Raw genomic sequence first — 15,879 nt, forward strand, 5'->3', positions numbered from 1 at the left:
CCGTTTGCATAAAGTCTAAATTTTATTTTATTAATTTTGTTTTCGCTATTCAGTTTTAAATACGTGGTGTGGCGCGCTCGGTCCCTCGGGAAGTGGTCATGCAGATCTGAGGTAGAAAACCCGGCACAGGAGTGTTCCCAAATGCACCTCTAGGTAGTTTCACCGCAGCCACACGTCGGTCGGGCAGCGGACGGGGAGAGGGGATCGGGGGCTCGTATTTACAACAGCAAACGAATCGAACCGTTCCAGTCCGGCCCGGCGGGGCGGGGGCAGCCGATCGCTGCTGGCAGCGGGAAGGAGCAACGATTACTGCAAATGCGGGAAGGGGACGGGGGAAAGGGCCCGGCTGGTTCCCGCTGCCGACGAGGCGAGCGGGACCCGAGCCCGCAAAGCGCTCTCGCCTCTCTCCGGAGGAGCATCCCCGGGCGGGGGGCAGCCGGGCCGGCTCCCCGTATCCTGCGCCTGGATGGGCTCCGGGGCCGGGCTGGGCTCTCTCCGACATTGCACATGGAGGGATGGGCGGGGAGCGCCGTCGGGGCGGCGGGGCAGCTCTCAGGGGTTCAGTTCCAGAGCCCAGACCTGCTGGGGCCAACCCGTCCGGCCCTTCAGCTTCTTTTCGCCGTGACCCAGAGGCTGCGAATAGACCTCGGGTTGCTGCGGGAGAGGAGATGGGGAGAGGGAGAGAGGAGCGGTCAGGAGCGGAGCGGAGTCCCGGGCCGCCCGCCCGTCCCTTGCTCCCGCCGCAGGGCTGCAGCCGGGCCCCGCCGCTCCGAGCGGCTTTGCCAGCCCGAGGACAAAGAGGGGCTTTAGGGGTCCCCACCCCGCCACCCGCCCGCTGCAGCACGGGGAGGAGCGGCCGACCTTGCTCCGAATCGCTCCTGCGCCCGCTCGTCCGGGGATAGCTCCTGGGAGAGGGGACGGACAGACCGGGGGAGGCTCCGCCGCCGCCAGACCCGGAGCCGGGGGCTGATCCCCCGCCGAAAGTGCTCGGAAGCCCACCCGGCCCGTCGGCCGGGCTATTTTTCGACGAGTTTCCCTCCACAGATTTGTTATTACTACTATTATTCTTACTAATATTATTATTTGTATTATTATTACGCTGGGAAAAATTACTTTAGAGAGGCCGGCAGAGTTTAGAGGATTTTCGCCGGCAGCCCCGGGTTTTTTCCGCCCGCTCCCGGCCCACGGAGAGCAGGGACGCGGGTCGCGATCCGCCTCTTACCGTCTCCCTTTTCCTCTTGTTCTCTCTGCCGTCCGCCTTCTTGAGCTCGGCTTTGAAGCCCTCGGTGTCCCCGGGCTGGCTGTCCTTGGCCAGCACCTCCATCAGGTAGGCGATGTAGCTGGTGGCCAGGCGCAGGGTCTTGATCTTGGAGAGCTTGGTGTCTGCGGGCACGTTGGGGATGCACTCACGGAGCTCGGCGAAGGCGCTGTTGATGCTCTCCGTCCTCCGCCGCTCCTTCTTGGGTCCCCCGACACCTTTTCGCCGTCCCAGGCGGCCGCTGAGAGCCTCCAGCCGCCCCGGGCCGGCCGGGCCGTACTCGGCGGGGCCGTAGTTCGGGCTCTGCCCGGTGAGCTCGGGGGTCGCCTCGGCCGGGTTGAGCACCCAGCCGGGGAAGTAGGCGCGCTCCTGGTGGCACCGCGCCGCCGGCCCGAAGAGGAAAGGGTCGTGCAGCATGTGGTGGTGATGGTGGTGGTGGTGGTGATGCTGGTAGCCCCCCACCAGGTTCATGATCCGCTCGGCTGGCCCCGGGGGCCGCTCAGCAGCGCTCCATGCCCGGCCGGCGGCGCTCCCCGCCGGGCGGGCGCGGCGGGCTGCGGGGAGCGCGGCTCCGGTGGCGGCGGCGGCTGTGGGGTTCGGGGTGGGGCGGTCGCGGTTTGGGTTTTGGGTTTGTTGTTTGGGGTTTTTTTTAACCCCTTCTGAAGCCTCTCGACCCTGTCTTTATATAGGGCTGCGGCCCCCCCGCCGTGGAGCCAATGGGCAGGGGAGGATGCGCGGGGCCCCGGGGGGAGCGAGGCGGGGAGGGGGCGTGCGCCGCGCTCCGGGCTCGGGGCTTTGGGCTCACACCTCCGCCGCTCGCCCTCGGTCCCGCCCGCTCCTCGCCTTCAGGGAGGAGGGGGTGAGGAAGAACCGAGGGGCACCGCAGCCCCGTCCCGGGGCGCTTCGATTCCCGCTGCCGGTGCGGGGGTATCCGAGAGCCCGGCCGGGGGAGGAGAGCCGGCAGCGGGGCGGGGGAGCCGCGGCTCTCCGGACCCCCGACGGGCCGGGCCGGGCCGTGTGACCCCGGGAATCTCTGTTTCCCACGCGGGACAGGCTCAGGGTCCGAGGGAGCGGACCGTGCGGGGTCGGGCGGACAGTGTGGGGTGCTCAGGGCCGGGGATGGGGAGAAAAGGGGGCGAAGGTATCGGAGTGAGGCGGGCTGGGCACCCTGCTGTTGGGGATGGCAGGGATGGCGTGCGGGGTCCCTCCCTGCAAATTGGGCCCCTGGCCCTGCAGAGCAGCGTTGCACAGCTGCACAGGGATGTGCACTGCACGCCTGTCCTGTGCAATGCACGCTGCACAAATCCACACTGCGCTTGTGTTGGTTACACCATGCACTGCTGCTCACACCAATGCATTCATTGCACACGTCGCCCGCATGCACCACAAAGGTGCTGCACGCACCACACGAGTGGCACACGCGCACCTATCACACACGTGTGTGTGCCGCTCACCCGCGCACAGACACTGCATAGATAAACATATAAAAATGATACTGTCCATGCACACAGATGTATTTAAAATAGGGAGGTGCCCTGCATTTCCCTGTCCCAGCCTGGCCACGAAAGGGCTGAGGGGACCTGCTGGGTTTGGGATCCTCACCATAGCCCCAAACCCAAGCCCAGGGTGGGGCCCTGGAGCGCATCTCACCCATGGGAGACAGATCCCCTGGAGGATGCCTCCCAGAGCCCGGGCCGGGTGACATCGGGGCTGACCCCTGCTGCTGCTGCAGTGACTCGCAGCGAGGACAGGCTGGGCACGGCGATCACAGCACGGCGGGGCAGGAAGGGGCTTTGGGCCCGAGGTATGTTAGCGATTAACGGCGCTTTGCAGCGATTCATCTTGCAGCGGAGGGTGGAAACGTTGGAGGGTTGTTTGCAGGCGCTTGTATTAATCATCCGGGCTAACACACCATTAACGTCCTCCTGCATTTTAAAGATGACAAATTTTATTTGACTTCTCTCAATCACGGTTCCCGGGCGGATTCGGGAGCCACTTAAATGCCTCGGATTTTCCATCGTTAGTTGTTACAAGGCGAGTCGCAAAGGCAGGAGGCTGGGGGGGCCGGGGCAGGGCTCCGGTTCTGTGCCGGATCTGCCCAGCTTTGTTCCCCCCTGCTTTGTTCTCAGCTGCTGCAAAGACCCCGCTCCCCCACCCCCTTTAAACAAGCGCCCTGCAAACATTTGCTAGTGATTACTCTCCTGTTAGAGCCAGGCCTTGGGTACGGTAGGGCGTCGTGTCCCCGATTTCCTTCAAAACAGCCGTGGTTGGGTGGGATCCCCGAGCCCGGCTCGGAGCTGATGGGAGCCAGTGCCCACCTGGGAGAGGTTCAGGGGTCCCACTTCATGTTTCACCCCATCATGCTGGCAGAGCATCACCTGTGGAGCTCTGCTCCTCTCACAAACCATCCAGGCTCCTCACTGAGCTTCTCTTCAGTCCTGCAAACTGCCAGGTTAGAGCCTGTACCACCCAACCTGGAAATACCTCCCAAAAAATGCCCCTTCCACCCCATAGCCTTGAATTGCACAGGCTACTTACAGCCACACCCAGCTGGGAGCTGTCACCTTGAGCCTGCACCAGAGTCACCTCCAGCTGCCAAGCCAGGTAAGTCCAGCCCAAGCCTGGGCATTATCTTGCTTAATCCACCCCCTGATGGAGGTCCCTGGACCCCGCAGAGTTTGGAAGTGCTCAGCTGAGCAAATAATGGGACCAGAAAGTTGATTTTCCTTTGGAAAATCATTCTAATCTTTCGTGTTTTAATAAAATAATAAAACCGGAGCCCTTTTCATGCCGACACCTTCTAAATCAAACCAGACTGCCTTTGTCATGGCGTCCAAATTTAGCACTTCTCAAACTTTTGGTGAGTTTCTTTAATTTCACATCTCCCCACTCGCATGGGGGAGAAAATGCCAAGCAGTTTGGATTAGGCAATTTATGGCTGGCATGGCAGGAGGAACCACGTTTCTCTCCACCTGTTTTCCTTCAAATCCTTCCCAGAGAAAGATTTCCTGCCCTCATGGCCAGGTGGTGGTGAGGGGCCCGATGCTGCATGTTGGGAGTCAGGTTATCCCAGGTGTCTGTGAAGCCCAGCACCCCAAACCCTGCAGGAGCCACCAAGCTCTGCATCCATCCCCATGTCTGGGCTGGGGCTGAGGTTTTGGCCCTGGCCCCTCAGCCACCTCCTTATCAGCGCCCAGCGAGCCGCAGCCCCGGGTGTCCTGTGACTTTGACGCCAGCTCTGCTCCCCCCCTCTGGCTCCCTTATCTAAATAGGAGCGTAAATCAGGCCCTTGGCAGATGCCCTGGCAGGACAGGGACTCCATAAAAAGGGGCTCTGCTCCAGCTCTGTTTACATTGCAGCCCCGTAAAATATTCCCCTTGTCTTCCTTGTTAGCATCTCCCTGCAGCATCCCGGCACCCTGCTGCACCCACATCCCCCCACCCCAAGCTCCACTGCAGCCCCAGGGTGCAGCCAGGAGGGTCCCAGCCCTGTCACCCCACAGCCTCACACCGTGTCCCCCATCAGGTTATGGCCAGGGTACCTCCTCATTCAGCCACTGCCTTCAATCCCCTCCTCAGCCACTGCAGGCGCAGAGCAGGGCTGAGCCAGCTCCCCTGGGCAGCTGGGTTGTGTCTAAAGGTGCCCCTGGGTATTTATAGCACTTGCCTGAAATAATGCAATAATAATCACTCAGCACCTTCCTAACAGTTCTGCTCTCAGAGGCCTCAGGGGATGGTGGCAAGAACCCTTGGGAAACTGAGGCATGAGCAGAGTTTGTTTCAAGGAGAGCTGCAGAGAGCTGCTCTGGGGGATTATTTTCCTGCTGGCAATGTGAGGAGTGAGAGAAGCTGCAGAAGTGGATGGAATCAAATCAGTTTGATGAGCAATCAGCTCAGCTCTGGGGTCACAGCCAAGGCTGGGCTGCAAAAGCCCACTCAGGATGTCCCCCGTCCCCAGCAGGGTTTGCCACACGTGTCCTGCTGTGCCAGGATGGGTTTCATAGGGGTGAAATGAGGGGTGCTGGGATGCAGCAGAGCTCACACTTGCTGATGCTCCCCTGTGCCTACCCACTTCCTGAGCCCTCCAGACTTCATCACTGGATCCTCCATCAGCACCACAGGAGCAACTCCCAGTGGGTTTCAGCCCGTCAAAGCCCCATGGAAGGAGCAGGAGGGATTGGGGGTGAACACAGGGATGTTCCCACAGCACCTTCTCTGCCCACACCCCTCCCGTGCTGCCCCTACGGCGACACACAGGATGACTGCAACCATTGCCCCTCAAGAAATACCACCTATTTATGGCCAAACAGCCACTGTCTTGAGTGGATAAATCAAAAGGAAAACAAAGCTTTACGGAAAAAAGTATTAAATTTTCCATGTGCTCCTGAAGGGATGGGCCAGGCACTCGCTGTTTATTTTTTGGGCTCTCTCTTTGCTAGTACTGTAAGTGACATTGTGTTTACAAAAGTTTTTATGTCATCAGAGTAAAGTCACAGCTCAGCTTCCTCTCCTGTGTATTTTATGTAGATGGATGTGTCTGTGAGGAACATTCAAACTAAACAGAGAGCTGGTTTATAGGAAAATGTATTTATTTGAAAAATCGTAACTCACAATTTCGGCAAAACCAGGCTCCACATTTATTGCTGCTAATGGGGTGTGGTAGCCATAAATTAACCTGGAAAATTGCTGTGGCCATTTCAACAATGGCTCATTGTGCTGATGGAGCAGCAGCTCCCCAAAGACGCTCATGTCCATTTGCAATTAGGTTTGGATGCAAACTATAGGTAAAGGGAAGGTAATAACAGCACCTCACTGCTGGAACCAGCCCCAAAATCATTGCTCTAGGCTGACATGGGTGCCCTGAGTCTCACTTAAAACAGAGCTGTTTCCTCATCTGATTGCTGTGGAAATCAATGGAAGGATGCTCCAACTGCCATAAGGGGAATTCTATTTATATTACATTACCTGTCATAGACACGTAATTGGAGATGACAAATAACCCAGTCCATGAGCTGTGACTGGCAACCCAGGTGAACCACATGCATGGAGAGTGGGTCCAGTTGCTGCCTGGTTGACCTCTCCTCTTGAAAGAAGTTTTGCACTGAGTCAGAAGTGATGTTCCTACACTAAAACCTCTTCTTTCCCCACTCAGATTCCTTGCTGAGACAAACACTGGTCCTCAAAAGCTTGAGGCTGGCTGCTGACCCTGGGGTACAAGCTGCCACTTTCACTCTCCCATCCTTGATCACCTGGCTCGGGGCAGGGTTTGGCTGCTGGCTCGTGGTGGCAACTCTCCACTCGTGGGGAGTAGTGGAGAAGAATTCCCAGATGATTCAGGTCCCTGACAAAAACTAGTGCCTTTCCCTCCTCTAACCACTTTCCACTCCTGAAGCAAATTTACAAGGGCTCTAAAATGTCCTGCTCCAGGGCATCAGCCAACTGCTAATGGTTGGGGATTGGGAAAGACATTTCCTCTGCTGAGAAGGATTGCATAAGTGCTTGTTAAGGCAGCTCCTGGCGTCTTCGTCAAAAGCATCTGGTTTGGGGCAGAGCTGCAGACAAGCTGCTGGGTCTGCATGGGCAGAGCTGGACTTGCTGCTTCCAACCTTTCCCTTGGTCAGATGTTCCTGCAGGTGGGTCATGACATGAGATGTGTCCTTCTCCCTCTCTGCCTGCTCTCTATTAATTCTGGTGGTGCCACTGTGGGACTTCTCTTGCCACTGCTTCCAACCCCAGGAGCTCAGGGACCTTTCAACCCCAGGTCCATGATGCCATATGTGCATGAGGGATTCCCCTGGTCCCTGCTTACTCCACCATCCCACATTCCTTGAAAAGGGGCCTTCCCTCCTGCCCCTTTGCTCCTGTGGCTGGCACATGGGCTGACCTGGCTTGGTGGGTGAGCTCCTGCTCTGCACCATGTCTGTGACATTGCAGGTAAATGACTTTGTGGTGGGAAGAGGCTGCTGACTCTTTTTGGAGGTCCCAACCTCCAAAAAAGCCCTGCTTTTCACAGGGCTCTGCTGTATCACAGGCTCAGTGTGATGTGCTGGCACTGCAGAGTAGCCAGAGCCAGGGAACAGCATCCTGTCCATGTTTCCCTGTGGTGGGACCATGTCCTGGTATCCCTACTTCCCATCTTCCTCTCTATGTGGATCCACATGGGGTTTTTAATTCATTCTGTCTCTAAGATTTTCAGGGTAATTCCAGTTCTTATCACACAGTGCCTTGTGCCAGGTCTGGCTATGCCTCCCCAGCTGTGCCAGGGTAGGAGGATGAGGACAATTAGTGGTGCCTTATTATCCTGGTTATACTTAGCACTCCCAAAATTCCAGGTTTTCTCTCTGCTCAGATGCAGGACTTGCTGCTGACTTCCATGGGAGCAGAGGGACTGATTTTTCCCTTGGTTCCCCCACTACATCCCAGGATGTCTGTGCAGCTGCTGGGCCAGCCATTACAGCAAGTCTCTCAAGATGGGTTTTCAAAGGTTGAGTTTTTTGCAGATTGAGATGGTTTTAAGAATTAACAAGCATCTGTTAATACTTTTTTTTGCAACAGAAAATTATTTGGGACTTGGGGGTCTTAAATAATTTTAGTGCTTTTTCCCACCCTTTTTTCCTCTGCTTTATAAATGGGAGGTGGCAGAAGCCTCCCCAGAGCTCATTATTCCCCATCTCAAACTGGGATCCAGCACCCAGTATGGCTGTGCTGCTGCCTTCACAGGCATGGGGAGAAGTGGGGGGATTTTGGGGCAAAAAAGCAGAGAGACACTGAGTGTCCTTTTGCCAGTAGGGTCCATGGATATTGTACCTCCTTGCATCCAGAGAGTCACAGGATGGGGACATGCTGTAAAAAGTGAATCCAGACCTCCACAGAATAACACTTTTATTGTATATCAATATACACAGTAAATATGTGACTCCTCCTAACATGCTCTGGAGAAAAAAAAATGTCTGAAATGGAGCTTATTGGAAGGAAATAAATTGCTCCCATAAAAATACTGACCCCCTCCCTACTCCTCAAAGCTGAAACAAAATCGTTTGCTGTGAGCTGAAGACCTTTCTTCTCTTGGCTCCTGGTTTTCCAGGAAGAGCAGGGAACATGGAAGGAAAAACAAGCCTTCCCCATTAAAACACGCTTAAGCGAAACTCCAGTTTTCTCTTAAACTTTGCTTGGAAACATTTGGAGCAGCTTCGTGCAAACCAGTTCTGCTCTTTGAAAGGCCATTAAAATAAAAAACACCCAACCCAAAATAGCCATCTCTGCAAGAAGCATCTTGTTTGGACAAAAGTGGTTTGTTTTACACCGTAAACCCAAACACTCCTGGGGAATGTTGTGCAACGTGCCACGCTGGCTGTGCAGCGGCTCCAGGGATGTTCTGTGGGATTGGATGAAGCTGCTGGGTGCTGGCAAGGTGATGGTCACCACCAGCACTGAATATCCCAGCTGAATATCCCAGCTGAGTATCCCAGCTGCTGCAGTATCCCTGACTTCAGCACAGTGCATTTTCCAGCAGGGTGAAGGCTTGCAGGGGTGAGTTTTGGCAGGGAAGGATTTTGTACCAGGTTCAGCCCTACTCTGATCTTGCTCCAGAGCTCCTGTGGCCTCTCTGAAGGACCCATCAAATGCAGGAGCTGAGAACATTCACCCTGGGACAAACAAAAACCATTTTCCAAAAAGGTGTTAAAGCACTTCTTAAATTTTTTTAACATACTCCATGTTATACCTGGAGTACAAAAAACCCCACATTAACTCCTAAGTCAGCAATATATACACACCAGCAATCCTGATACAGTGTTTATACATACATATAAAAATATACTTGCATATATAAATCTATATTTTAATATATAGAAATAAAGTACAAATATAATTACAATTGTAGTTGTAAATATAAAGAAATACATGTATGTGCAGTGCTGCTTTTTCTGCAAGTGGCATCAGTCTGTGATTTAGGCACAAATATTTCCATCCCAGGGTCTTTGGCATGAGCTGAGCCCCTCCTGTGCAGCAAACCCAGCCTGGTGAAATCCTGCCAGGAGCCCAACACTCATGGAATTAGGGAGAAGTTGTTTCTCATAGATTTGCCTGAACCTGTCAGTTTATGGGGGAAGCTGGGATCCTCTGGATGGGCACTCCACCTCGCTGTGGCTCTCTGGCCCAGCCTCATCTGCTCGGTGTGATGCTGAAATCGTGGGGTGGAGGGTGGTGAGCCCCCAGTGCTGCATCCTCCCAGCCCAAGAGCTGCTGCCCCCACCTTCCCTCTGGAGGGGATGGGGGGAAGGGGCTACACCACTGTAAGACTGCAGTTTTAGAGGGTGGTGGTTGTTTTCTCGGGCCAAAAGGACAAGAAACATCATGTCTAAAGATGACAGGCTCGATTTGCTGTGTCATTAACCAGAGCCGAAACTCTAGATGGGCTGGGTCTCCTGTGAGCTGCTTCCCGCCCGCTGCTGAGCTCTGATTCTGCCAGATAAAGGCTCTTCTGGGTGCATTTCTCTTGCTCAGACCTTGTTTTAATTCCATGGATGCTATTCTGCAGTCTGTGGGATGAGGAAGTTGTTTCTCCCCCTCTCCCACATGTGTCTGAATGTGCCCCCTAAAATACACTGGCTCCTCAGCACAGATTTGCAGGGGCTTCAAATAAGCACAAAGCATAACCTTTCTTCTCACCAGGGAAAAAGCTGTCATTCCCAACCTTCCACAGCCTTGAGATCTCATGGAAATAAGCCCCATGATCCAACCCAGGAGTGGTGTGGTGGAAATGGTGTGAGGAGGCAGCAGAATGGGGAAGCCCCACAAAAGCCCCATAACCACCCATTTGTAGGTCCTGGGTGTGGTTACAAACCCCATTCCAGGTTAAAACAGCAGCTGTGACCCAAATGTAGTGGATGAGAGCAGCCACCAGCCAGGTGAGATGAGCTGCAGCATTCAGCCACGCCAGGGGCTCTGCTGGCCTTATGGACACCAGCACCTAAACACAAAGCACTTTTTTCATGAACTCGGGTGCTCTGGGCTCTGAGCAGCCCCTGCCTTTGCAGGCAGAGAGCTGGAGGTGACAGGGCTCCCATGGGTTTTGGAAAGGGAGCAGTGGAGCTGAGTGTGCAGTGCATGAGCCGGCTCAGAGCACAGTAGGAAAAAATACCGCAATAGGCAAAGCATCTCCCATTTGCCCCTAAGCTCTGGCTCTTCCTGTGCTGATAACAAGCCCAGTAAATCTCCTTTCAGCAGTGAGACATTTTTTCCCCTCTCCTTCCCTCCTCACAGCCTCATCAGAGCGTGCTGGCTGTGGGAGCTGTGCTGGGACTGCCCTCCTCACCCCTCTGTGGGGAAGCATCCCAAAGCATGCAGCCCGCCAGCATCCAGCAGCTTCCAGAGGCTTCCAGCCCTGCCCCGAGGTGTGGGAAGGAGCTGGGTGCAGGCAGGAGCTGTCTCCTCTCTAATTGCCCCTGGAGCCCTGTGGCTGAGCCCCTTGCTGCTATCTCAGGCCATCACAGCTGGTGCTGGGCTGAGTCAGGAGAGATGGAGACTGATACTGACCCTCTGTCCGACCTACAGGGCTGCAGAGCAAGAGTGGAGGAAGAAAACCTGGGATGTACATGTCCAAAATCTCCCTGGCTTAGTGCTTTGGCTGAAATGGGGAGCTTAGGCAGTGAGCAGGTTCCTGGTGCTCAGCCCTGGGCTGGATGAGCCCCAGTGACCTGTTAGATGTAGCTCCCGACCTGGGAAAGTTTGAGCTTGCCCAAAACCTGGCAGAAAGAGCATGGCTGCACTGAAAAAGCAGCTCTGGATATGCTTGGCAGTAGAATGGGGTTTATTTAATTTAGGAGTTGTGGTGGGACACGGGGCACATAATTTCCCATGCAGGAGATGCACACAGAGCTTCCTCCCAATTGCTCTTTTTATGGCTGAGGGCCAGAACCCCTTTCTGGTCCCACCACGCTGCTGCTCCCTCCCCACAGCCAGGACCCTGCCACCAAATTGCCCCAATAAATGCCACCATGGCATGGCTCAGCTGCTGCCCTGCTGGGATATTCCTCCCTCATGCATCACCAAATGCTGCTCATTTTCCTCTTCCTCTCGTGAACTCCTCATAAATTTCCCGCTGCTGGCTCCACCAGCGCCACGTTCCCATTAAACCTTGCAGGCTGATTGCATCTGTCAGTGTCACTGTCTGGGGCTGGAATGTGTCACCCTGCTCCAGAGGAGTCATGTATTCAGCCGTGCAGAGCATTTCAGGACAAAGCACTGCGTTGGATCATGGTGGGACAGTTTTCCTGCAGTGGCAAGCGCTGATCCATCTCACAGGGCAGGAGGAAAGCACCGCCTCTGGATTCTTTCCTATTTATTTTTCCTAAACAGAGGGCTGAGAAGTGAGAGACACCTACCAACAGGACCCTAAACGTTGCTGGAGTGTCATAAAGAAAGGGAATTTGCTTTACAAACTCTCCAAACCCCAAGAATCTGGAGAAGACATTTTTTTCCACTGTCCCTGTCATGTCTCACTGCTTTTGTCCAGAATCTTGGGGTGCCTGGTTGGTGGCAGGGGTGGCCCCAGAGCTGCATGTACTTTGGGGTCCCTGCTGTGTGGTAGCAAGAGCTGGGGCTTGTAGGGTCTGGGACTTCCACAGTAGCAGAGGAAACAGATAGAGCCATGGCCCAGCACAACACCATGTCCCTGCAGGCAGTGGGACACTGGTGGTGACAGTGCAGTGCAGTGAGTGACCATGGGGAGCAGCCAGCTATGACACCCCCATGCCCACACCCGGTTCCTAATGCTGAGGAGGGGAAGTCTCTTGAGATATTAGATGTGATAATCAGACATTCAGAGCTAAAACATAAAATGAAATTATGCTTCTGCTCTCATTATACATGTAAGCATGCAGCTGCATGCAGGACCCCCACATGCTGCAAAATACTTCATCCTGACTATCAGGAACTTCATGCCCTGGGGGAATCTATCCCCTGTAATGGCAGAGATGTGTGTTTGGGTGGGGCATGCAGGGAGATGAGGGGATGAAGGGACAGCTGTAACCTTGAGGACAGGGACCCTTGTGCAGCAGCCGTGCAGCAGGAGAGAGTCATTCCTGGCACAGCTATGGACTCAGCTGTCCTCCTTTGGGATCCATATCCTTGGATGGTCCTGTGCCACTGGTAGCAAGTTTGCCACTGCTGTTTCTCAGCTACCTGTGCTGCTGGTGTCCCCAAGGGGGGCTCAGATGTGCTGGGAAGCTCCTCTCCCCAGGGTGCTGCCCGGTGACCTGCGCATGGTGAGGGTGGAAGAGACAGTCAGTCTGTGTTGCTTTGTTTATAAGAACATATTTGCAGTGATTGATGTCCGAGCTGGGGAAGTATGCTTGCAAGTGAGACTTTAAAACATGAATCAAACAATGTTTGGAATATGTATGCTGCTCTGTCAAACATTTCTCGGCGTTTGGAGTCTGCAGAGCTGCGCGTCCAGAGGTACCAGAGGTGTCTGCAGGGAAAGCATCCACCACACTGTGAGGGTGAGTGTGGGCATCCTTCAGCCTCTCCACCACCTCTCCACACCAGGGGCTGCTGGAGCAGTTCAGGATTTGCACCGTGGCCAGGGGTGCACGTGGAGGTGTCCCATTAAGCACTGTCCATCACGGGACATTCCTTCACATGATGCTCCTTTCTGCCAAACTGTCCCTTGGGCTTGCTGAGGAATGAGAGCAGCCCTGAGGACAGAGTCAGCTTTCAGGCTTCCTTCCCCTCCTGATAACCCAGCTGCCCGTGGAGAGAAGAAAGGTCTGGAAGGGGCAGGCCGTATCCAGATGTTCACTGAGTACATTAAGACCCTCAGCCAGAGGAGCACATGCTTCAGGTTAAGCCCCTGAGCAGTCCCAGCTGCAGCAGAATTAATAAAGTCTTCACTTAATGGTTTACTGAATGCTCTCCCTGATAAGGACTGGGGCAAAGAATCTTCTCAGGGTTTCTCTTTGTATGTCCTGCATGGGCATCCCTCCACACTGCATCCCTGCTGCCATGCCAACTCCTTTGCCCATGGAGTGATGTGGGTTTCCCAGTTAAGAGAGCTCTCTGCCCCATAATGCAGGGATTGTGGATCTCATCCCATATTTTCTGGAGCTCTGATTTCTCTTCCTTTCATAGGGATGTTCCATTTCCCATTGCCCATGGAGTGGGGCTGGACATGGCTCACCTCAACAGAACCAGCTGTGGAAATCACTGCCAGCTGTTGGAACAGCTCTGTGCCAATGCTCCATCCCACTTTCTCCAGGTCCTAGGGGACACCTTGTTCTTCTAACCCCAAAACAGCCCTGGGCCACCATCTCACTCCAAAGACAGGATCCAGCCATGCCAGCTGAGGTGAGTGACATCCTCAGACTTGGGAACTTGCAGCCATCACCTGATGGCACCAGGTAATGTGTCATACCCAGAGAGAACCCTCACCCCAACAAACTGTCATGGTGGGCAGGATACCTGGGGTAATGCCAATCCTACCTTTCCTGGGAAAGGGGTTGGTTGGGAACAGCCTGAGAGGAGTGGGTGCCAGCTGGCTGCCACTCACATAAATGATGTATCCAGCCCCAGACTGGGTGGATTTGGAGCAGAGAGGGGCACCAGAAGCTGGGCATTCCTCCAAGATGGGCAGACCTTCCTCCTTTAGGCTTTCTGCCACTGCTGCCCATGGGGACAGCAGGTCTGCCTGTCTTATTCCTCCTCCCAGCCATTATTTATTTATTTGTTTTCCCCAGGAATCCCAAGAAAACCATTAGAGAGTCTCTTGTTCCTCCACCCAGGCACACCACCCTTGTGAGAAGTCTCTTGAACTGCATGCATGGAAAACACATCCCACGAGCAGATCCTCTTCTCACGGGTCTGCTGTCGTTGCCTTTTAGCACAGGGGAGATTTATTCACTTCACGGGTATTTTTAAAGGCATTTTTTTATAGCTGGGCTTCTCCTACTTAGGGGAGATTAGGAGATCATATTTCATGACTTCTTGTGGATCCCCTTTCGCAGGCTCTAATGAACTATGGATGAGTGACCATGGTAATCCAGTCTGTGCAGGACCTCATTAAAGTCACCAAGGCTGTTATAATAACTGGCTACATCTGATCACATTACTGCTTTAAATGGCTGATTCCACTGGTATATGAGAGCCTGCCCTTACCCAGCACAGACAGCAGGAGCTTTGCTCTGGGCTCTCACCTCCTGTGCTGCTAACGAGGCACAATTTGATTAACTCACAATGCAGAAAGTCCACGGGATTTCCCTTCACTGCTTTGCTCAGCCAACCTCAGCCAGAGCAGGCAGTGCCCCATCCATGGAAGCAGGTGGATGGTACAAAGAAAGGATCCCAACATTTCCCAGTTACAAACAGAATTTTGGGAGAGGGCTGGCCTCATCCAGCCTGTGCCTGTGTGATGGCACCAGGGGAAGCAGCACTTTCAGCTCCATACCTTGTGAAAAGCAGCCTGGAGCAGCTTCTGGCTGTCCTGACTGACAACCCCAAGCCCATGGCATCCCCACAGTGGCAGGGCAGCCCCAGAACAGTGGGATGGATCCTATCCAAGTCCCAGTAAGATGGAGCCCAGCACTCCAGTAAAACAGGCTGCAGCCCCTCTGGCAGTGGGGTTTGCTCTCCTGCTCCACACTGGGGTGGTGGTCCTGACCCCAGCCTGCATCCCTTCCTCACTGACAGCAGACACAGGCAGCCCAGCAAATATCCAGAGAGGTGGGGTGGGGAAAAGAAAAAAAAAGCCAGATCCATCTGCAAAAAACCCAGGCAGAAATGTTTCTTTGTCTTGGAAAGTGTCAGTGAAAGAAATTCCCTTTGAGGGTAGGTTTTTGTTTGCAAGACTTCAAACCCCTCATCTGGACAATAACAGCTTCTGTCTCAGGGAATGGGGGCCGTGAGGACTGGCCAAGCCTGAGGTATTAGAGGCTGGGGCAGTAATTAGGCTCTGGTGCTGATAAGGGAGCAGAGCTCAGGCACCTTGGGCTCTGCTCATGCCAGAGCAGTGAGTGTGCTTCACATCCCGGGTGTGCAGAGGCACCAGGGGATGTAAACACCCACAGCCAGGGCTCTCCATCCATCCATCCATCCATCCATCCATCCATCCATCCATCCATCCATCCATCCATCCATCCATCCATCCATCCATCCATCCCTCAGTACCTGCACCCCCTGCTCAGCAAAAGCAGGATGTGCTCAGCAAACACATCCCCACTGGCAGCATAACACCAAACCTGCTTTAGTGTAGGGGGAAAAAAGTGATTTTTTTTTCTTGTCTTGGCCACCCATGCTGTGCCAAACTCCTGCACTCCCTCTCAGCTGCCATAGGGCACCAACTCCTGCCAGCACCTGGGTGATGCACAGGCACATTTAGGACTGAAAACCTGGTTTTTCCACTGTTGAAAACCAAGGATCTGCCTTGGTTGGTAGGCTGGCAGGGGCTGGTGCCAGAGCTGTGCAGCCCAGGCTGCAGAAGAGGAGGCTGATGCACAGGACTGCAGGCAGAGGAAGGCTGCCAGGGACTTCTGATCATCTCATTAACCACGAGAACAGCAGAAAATAATTGCTCGTGGTTCAATGCAGTCCATCTGTGTGGGATTTTCTCAGTAATAAGTGCATACG

The 15,879-nt window shown here is 54.4% G+C and overlaps 1 protein-coding gene and 1 long non-coding RNA gene across 4 annotated transcripts; one reads left to right on the top strand and one right to left on the bottom strand.

Annotated features, from left to right (window-relative positions):
- On the bottom strand, positions 1–2,034 carry HAND1 (heart and neural crest derivatives expressed 1). Its single transcript, XM_079320178.1, has 2 exons — positions 1,223–2,034; positions 1–654 (listed from the first exon to the last, which is right to left on the bottom strand). The coding sequence occupies exons 1-2, from the start codon at positions 1,727–1,729 to the stop codon at positions 553–555; spliced, it is 609 nt and encodes a 202-aa protein (XP_079176304.1). The 5' UTR covers positions 1,730–2,034; the 3' UTR covers positions 1–552.
- Positions 2,035–2,795: 761 nt separating this feature from the next.
- LOC306808826 lies at positions 2,796–14,481 on the top strand. 3 transcript variants are annotated; one of them, XR_013776110.1, is made up of 4 exons: positions 2,796–3,862; positions 12,695–12,761; positions 13,390–13,605; positions 13,995–14,481. It is a non-coding gene; the product is annotated as an uncharacterized lncRNA (long non-coding RNA). The 3 variants fall into 3 exon arrangements; XR_013776111.1 differs by having other exon boundaries at positions 14,262–14,481; XR_013776112.1 differs by lacking the exons at positions 12,695–12,761; positions 13,390–13,605; positions 13,995–14,481 and adding an exon at positions 7,446–8,511.
- Positions 14,482–15,879: the final 1,398 nt, after the last annotated feature.

Source organism: Erithacus rubecula, assembly GCF_903797595.1.
Source record: "Erithacus rubecula genome assembly, chromosome: 16".
NCBI lineage: Eukaryota > Metazoa > Chordata > Aves > Passeriformes > Muscicapidae > Erithacus > Erithacus rubecula.